The 7,440-nt window shown below is 50.1% G+C and overlaps 1 protein-coding gene across 1 annotated transcript; it reads left to right on the top strand.

The window, feature by feature from the left end:
• Positions 1–3,556: 3,556 nt before the first annotated feature.
• Positions 3,557–4,796, top strand: Endod1 (endonuclease domain containing 1; the record flags this gene model as incomplete). Its single annotated transcript, XM_013009885.1, is given in 2 exon segments — positions 3,557–3,586; positions 3,589–4,796. Coding segments are annotated over 2 exon segments (1,218 nt in total), but the record flags the coding sequence as incomplete, so codon positions are not given.
• Positions 4,797–7,440: the final 2,644 nt, after the last annotated feature.

Here is a 7,440-nt window from a genome sequence, read left to right as displayed (position 1 = left end):
GCCGTTTGCCATGAGTTCTCCTGTGCCGTTTGCCATGAGTTCCCCTGCGCCGTTTGCCATGAGTTGCTCTGTGCCGTTTGCCATGAGTTCCCCTGCGCCGTTTGCCATGAGTTCCCCTGCGCCGTTTACCATGAGTTCCCCTGCGCCGTTTACCATGAGTTCCCCTGCGCCGTTTACCATGAGTTGCTCTGCGCCGTTTGCCATGAGTTGCTCTGCGCCGTTTGCCATGAGTTGCTCTGCGCCGTTTACCATGAGTTCCTCTGCGCCGTTTGCCATGAGTTCCTCTGCGCCGTTTACCATGAGTTCCTCTGCGCCGTTTACCATGAGTTCCTCTGCGCCGTTTGCCATGAGTTGCTCTGCGCCGTTTACCATGAGTTCCTCTGCGCCGTTTACCATGAGTTGCTCTGCGCCGTTTGCCATGAGTTGCTCTGCGCCGTTTGCCATGAGTTGCTCTGCGCCGTTTGCCATGAGTTGCTCTGCGCCGTTTGCCATGAGTTCCTCTGCGCCGTTTACCATGAGTTCCTCTGCGCCGTTTACCATGAGTTCCTCTGCGCCGTTTACCATGAGTTGCCCTGCGCCGTTTACCATGAGTTGCTCTGCGCCGTTTGCCATGAGTTGCTCTGCGCCGTTTGCCATGAGTTCCCCTGCGCCGCTGTGCCTGCCTGTCTGGGCAGGCATGCCAGTCTTGTCAGGCAACTGACAGGTTTCCCATATTCCCCCTCGGGTCTGCTGTCTTCCCCGCCCTCCCTTCTGGGCTGCAGAGCAGGCCATTTTCTCTTGCAGATTCCTTGGTGCGGGGATGCTGGGCAGCCGGTCACCTTCCTGCTCTCCCAGGGAAATGCCCTCTTGTCCCCCTCCTCTCCTCTTCCTGCAGTTTCAGGACAGATTTCCCTCAACCTGGGCCATATATCTGTCTCCCTGTTCCTGATGTCTTCCACCTTGCTCACCATTCCTGCTTTGCTATCGCCACCATTTCCTCCCAGCCACCAAGAACCTACCATATGCACGGTCATCACTATGATTCAGGCAGACAAAAAGTGCACAGGATAACCCCAGTCCTCAAGGAGCCTTCTAGAATTACACGCCACATGCACTAGGAGAAGATGCGCTGGAGTCCTTGTCTGATAGCTTTGCCCCCGTGTCAAGTGCAAGTGCCTGTGTGCATGCTCTTTAAACCGCCCTTGGTAATGCTGGTGGACTTGTTTCCTCTGCCCTTCACCCAGCCCCCAGCCTCCAGGGCCTCCTTGTCCTCGGGTGTGTTGGAGCCCTGCCACCCTCTGCCACTCCCAGGGGGTCTGCTCTCAGTTCCACCGTTCTGTGGCCCAGGCCCAGAACTGGTCTGGAGGTCTTGGTGGGGACACCTGGCCCCTCACAGGAGCGACCTGGTACCCACCATATCTCTTCGTGGGTGGCGTGACCCTGTGGGGTGGGCAGCCTGTGCAGGACCAACATGCCCATGTTCCCTTCCCCAGGGCACGTCGCCCGGATGACAGGCCCAGGAGACGCGGGACAGGGGCCTGTTTTTCCTCCAGGACTTCTTTTCAGTTTTCCAACCTTTATTTTTCTTACATGTATTTAATCACAAAAACAGAGTCTCTAAAACACAAAACCCAAGGGTTTAAGTAGCTGGTATGAGGAAGCAGACCAGCTTATTGAGAGAAAGCGTATTTTTCTTTGTACTCAATTTGAAAAGGAATTTAATATTAGGATTATTTACGGGGTAGGAGGATTGTAGAAGGGAGACGGTTCCATTCTACAAACCTACTTAACGTGTTGAGATTAGGAAAAAAATTCCCATTAACTGCAGCAACTGCATCAAGTTAGGGGCAGCCCAGGGAGACCCGGTCGCTCAGACCCAGGGGCTTTGTTTCCGCCTCCGGAGCCCTGCCGGGAGAGCCCTGGCAGGGCACTGCTCTGAAGTCACCTCTTACATCATCAGTGTGTTTTTGTCGTTAGGTTGCAGCATTGTCAGTCATTTGCTGTGTAATTGAAATAACCAGATCGTTACTGTCTGTGGAGAGCATGAAAAACACCTCTTCCCTTGCGGAGACAGTGTATGAGTATATATGGAGATGGTTTTCACCAAATAACTTTATAGTTTCTAGTAGTACATGCCAGGTAGGTATTTTAGTCACACACACACACCCTCTGACTTTCCTTCATTTCCTTCTGGAAGGAAGAGCAGATGCTGCCACGCTACTTGGTTGTTGTGTGAGGTGAGTGACTTATTAGTTATGGTATGCTTATTTTGTTTAGGTTTTTTTCAACAAAGTCTATTAAAACATTCATCATCTTGGGATGGGAAGGAATTTTGTCTTGGTTAGAACTGGTCTTCAACAAGGAAGCAGACTAGAATAATGGCTGTCTTCCTCAGTGGGGACTGGTCAGGGTATTTTTATGCAGTCCTGGGGTATAATTTCGTAAATGATGTGGTAAAGTAATGGCCCATATTTGGATGATTCCAACTCACCGAGTGCTCAGTCAACAGAGACAATGCTTGGCGGTGGTATAGTTTATTTTTATCATTGTTGATGTAGATTTTAATTTGTGCACATGCACAGTACAAAGGGGCTCCATTGTGATATGTCCACACTTGCATAATCTGTACTTTGAATTCACCTCCTCTATAACTCTTTTAAAGACAGTTTTTTGTTTTTTTTGTTTGTCAGTTGTGGGGCTACAACTCTGGGCCTGGGCACTGTCCCTTGGCTCTTCAGCTCAAGGCGAGCGCTCTACCACTTGAGCTACAGCGCCACTTCTGGTTTTCTAGTGGTTTATTGGAGATGAGAGTCTCACAGACTTTCCTGCCTGGGCTGGCTTTGAACCGCGATCCTCAGATCTCAGCCTCGTGAGTAGCTAGGATGACAGGTGTGAGCCACCGGCACCTGGCTAAAGACAGTGTCTAACAGTTTCTAAAGTTGTTCTGTTCTTACCTACGTGTACAAGTACTCCTGTCATGCTCACTCCCGTGTTGCTCCATCCTTTGATTCACCCACCACCCACAGGCCCCCCACTGGTCCCCCACACCGCAGTCCCTAACTTCCATTCATGTCATTCATTTTGTTAAGGCCCAAATTCTTCACAGGAGATACTCTGGCTCATGCCATTTAATACAACCCATTTCCATCCATTGTTCCCCAAGCACCTTTATTCTTTTATGGCTGAACAGTGTGTGTGTGCATGCGCGTGTGCACCACGCTTCTCTTTTCACTAGCTGATGGACACCTGCGCTGATGATATAGTTTAGCTGTTGTAAGGCGTGTGTAGACGTGCCTCACTCTCTCCTCCCCTTCCCTCCATCTTTCTCACCCTCTCTCTTGTTCTTTTCTCCCTTAGCTTCCTCACTTCTTCCTCTTTCCCCTCCCCACATACCTGCAGAACAAAGGTGTGGTGGACAGAGCGTGACTTTTGAAGGGTGCCCTCAAACAGGGAGGTTGTGTGTGTGTCAGACTCAAGCCCTTAAACCCCAGACTAGAAACCGCAGAGTGCTAGGCCTTCCCTGGAGCTTTGGCAGTGGTTCAGATGCCCCCTCCCCCCTTCTCCCTCCCAGCTGTGAGCAGAGCAAGATTTCATTGCTATTCCCTCTTTCAGATCGACGACCCGAGCAGCAGCCTTGAGGAGGCCACAGAGGAGGCGGAGGCTGCCATCTCCGTGAGCGGCCTGGGCAGCCAGCAAGCCCTGAACAGCGACTACCAGGACTCCGACTACCAGCCGGGGCAGCTGTACCCCTTTGCCCTCAACGACGACCCCCATGAGGCCATGTTCACGCTCACCAACTCCGTCCCCATGACCCCGTCCTTCCGGGACCGCTGGTACATGAACCTCCGCAGCCTGATGGACCGGGCCCTGCTCCCTCACTGTGGCGGGGACCACCTGTTCCTCCTGGCGGGTGCAGTGCCCTCGGGCCGCAGGCTCAGAGGCAGGGTGTCCATCCCCGAGTCCGTCTGGCTGGCAGCCTGCTGCGCGGCGCCTGGTGGCGGCTGGGCCATAGGCTTCATCAAGCACACCCAGGGCAGCGGCGTCATCGAGGACGTGATGGTGAAGGACCTTGAGAGGCTGCTTCCCCACCAGCCGCAGCTCTTCCAGGACAACTGCGGGGAAGCAGAACAGGACACGGAGAAGATGAAAAAGATCTTGGAGGTGGTGAATCAGGTCCAGGATGAGGAGAGAGCCCTGCAGTCTCAGGAGAGCACTGTGTCCCCGGCCGGCGCCAGGAGCCAGAGGGCTGCCCTGGGGCCTCCAGAGGCCGCCGCGGGAAGCAGTGGCTTCTGGGGTTTCGTGACCCCCGTCGTCCGGCTTTTCCAGCTAATTTATTACCTAGTGGCAGCGATCCTGAGGAACACAGTCTATCTCCTATGGTATGTCACCAAGCAGGTAGTCAGCGGCATAGAGGGCTGTCTCTACCGCCTGGGCTTGGCCACTGGGTCCTACTTCGTGGCCATTGGGGCAGAGCTGGTGAGCCTTCCCTGGAAGGTGCTCAAGGTCGTGGCCAAGGTCATCAGGGCCATTCTCCGGATCCTCTGTTGCCTGCTGAAGGCCGTGTGCCGCGTCCTGAGCATTCCCATCCGTGTGCTGGTCGACGTGGCCAGCTTTCCTGTGTACACCATGGGTGCCATTCCGATTGTGTGCAAGGACATCGCCATGGGCCTCGGGGGCACTCTGTCTCTGCTCTTTGACACTGCTTTTGGCACCATGGGTGGCCTGTTTCAGGCTGTTTTCAGTGTCTTCAAGCGGATTGGCTATAAGGTTACATTTGATAACTCTGGAGAGTTATAGAAGTAAAAACAAAAACATGAGTGTCTAGTCAGCAAATTCCTTTTTTTAATAGAGAAAGCTGGGGTGTCTTATCTCTCCCACAGTCTCTGGTTACTGTCAAGTACCGTTCTATCAGTGCACCTTTGGCAGGATGTTTGCCTGTAAAATTTGCAAAGATGGTGCACTTTAATTTGACCCTCAGAATGCTCATTAGGAGACTAGAAGTCGTAAGCTGCTATGTAGACTTTCGCGCCAATAACAACTTTATTCACTCACTTTGCTACATCTGGAAAGAGCCTGGCGTTCATTTATAATAGTGCAAAGTTGCGAGGGAGGAAGAATTGGAAGGAGGGCCACTTTGAGTCTGAGGGTTGCTGAGAAAAGGAGACAAATCTTGTTCCTCCCATTACCGCTCAGATTTCGGTACCATTGGTCAGTTTGCTCCTTTTTCTCCCTCACACAACTGACTTTGATGAAGTGCCGAAATAACTTCCTTTTTGAAGATAGAATCTGCTGTGTTTCTTAGTTTTCCATGGTTCTCAATGATCTGTTAGGCTTTTAGTTTACTCCAAAGTTGAAATTTGTTGATGTTTTTCTTTGAGGTAACAAGCATTTTATGTCAAATACAGCCTTAAACTTTGACAGAAATCTTTTTCTGTGTGTGTTACATCAGTGCTAGGGCTTTGGTCCAAGATCATAAAAGTTTCAGTCTCCTGAATACTGGGGTTGCAGGCGTGAGCCACCAGCACTGAGCTGAAAGCAATCTGGATGAGATAAACAGTCCTTTCAGACGTAAGGATGAGAGAGCAAGCTGGGTGCCAGTGACTCACACCTGTCATCCCAGCTACTCAGGAAGCTGAGATTTGAGGATCATGGCTCAAAGCCAGCTGGGAATCTCCAGTAATTCACCAGAAAACCAGAAGTGGAGCTGTGGCTCAAAGTGGTAAAGCACTAGTCTTGACCGAAAAAGCTAAGGGACAGTGTTCAGGACCTGAGTTTAAGCCCCATGACTGACAAAAAGAGAGAGAGATCAAAGGTGAAGTTGGGTGCTTCTAGACTTATGGATGTCCTTAGCTAAACTTGGATTCAATTCATGTATATGAATTCACTAGCTGATAATAATCTGAAATCTCTACATGTTAAGCTAATATGAAAATTCGTAGTCTGTAATATTTTATCTAATATATCAAGTAAGCACTCAATATAGTAAAACACTGGCTTCTGTCCTTAAAGTATTACTTTGCTATGGGAAAGACAGAGTTTTAAAAGAAAGTAAGTTCTGGCCATCTAAGGAAAATATATGTATATAAAACTTAAAAACCATATGTCTTGGAAAATTATTTTATAGCATGTTTAAAGCCAGGAAACATTAGTGTCCCATTCATTCCAGTTAGATTGAGAGGGTGTCTCAAGTTTTTGATCAAGTATGTCATTTCCTAAAATTGAGAGTAAGAGAAACAAACTTTTCTTTCCATAGCTGGAATGGAATTGTCTAGAGTCTCTGTGTGTTTGTGTGTGTGTGTGTGTGTGTGTGTGTTCCAAAGAATTTCTCTGACGTAGAAAAGGACCAAGTGGGGCTGGGATGTAGCTCAGTGGCAAAGCGCTTGCCTCGCAAGCGCAACGTCCTGAGTTCGATACGCAGTACCAAAAAAGAAAAGACAAAAAAAAAAAGGACCAAGTGTGAAGTCCACTCGTGGGGTATAACCTTCCAGAAGGCAGTGGTGAGCGCCCTGTGTTAACCCTTTGCTGGCGGGTGGGAGAGGTGATGCAGCATCTTAAAGACGAGCTTGTAGCAGGGCGGAAGGAGGGTGAGCCAGCTACTGTGTTTGGCACACAGGGCCGGAGGTGTGTGGGCCCCCGTCTCAGGTCCATGTCAGGGTTCCCTGGCTCTCGGGGCTGTGACCTGGGAATCTGGGAGATGGAACCAGAATGAAGACTCTTCATTTCCCATGTTCATTCCTCTAGCAAATGTTCTGGGCATTGGGCCGCAGAGATGAATAGTGCCAGGCCTTAGGGAATTTAAAGGGTGACCACGGGGCTCAAGCCGGACCTGTCGGTCACTGCGGTCAGCACTGCATGGAGACACTAGTGGCTTGTTTCCTGCATGCTACAGGAAAAACCCACAAAACCACAAATGGCCTTTACTGGGGAAATGACAAAAGCAATAGATTGTCAAGTTATGTTCAATGCTACGTACCTTTCAGCTGCTCAATAAAGCAATTATTGACAACTTGTGACCAGTCTTGTAAATAATCTAGAAGAGGAATCAGAATGGTTGAGGAAGGGATTTTAAAAATTGGGGGTTGTCTGGGTTGTTTTTTGAAGTGCTGGGGACCAAAGCTGGGGCCTCACCCTTTAGGAGAGACTCTACCACAGACCTGCGTCCTCAAACCCTTTGCTTTTCTTCTTGACCCTCACCGATTCAAGCAACTTCCAGTCACATCTGGCTTTCACCTCTAAATTCTTTGAGGCATATGGAAGCGAGGCTTACAGATCTCAGTGGTGCTAGGGCCTTCATAGAGAAGCACCACAGGTTTGCTGCTTCACTGATTCTGAATCACATAGGCTATTAGACAGTACTCTTGTTTATCCTTTAGGAAACGCCCATCGTGTGAGAATAAACAAGCAGTCTCTGAAGGGAAGGGCTTCCAGGTGGAAGTGGCGGTACTTCCTGTGCCTGCCAGG

The sequence above is a fragment of the Dipodomys ordii genome, unplaced genomic scaffold (assembly GCF_000151885.1).
Source record: "Dipodomys ordii isolate 6190 unplaced genomic scaffold, Dord_2.0 Scaffold10, whole genome shotgun sequence".
In the NCBI taxonomy this organism is placed as follows: Eukaryota; Metazoa; Chordata; class Mammalia; order Rodentia; family Heteromyidae; genus Dipodomys; species Dipodomys ordii.
The sequence above is the reverse complement of the archived record's forward strand: the minus strand, read 5'-3'. Positions and strand labels throughout refer to the sequence as shown.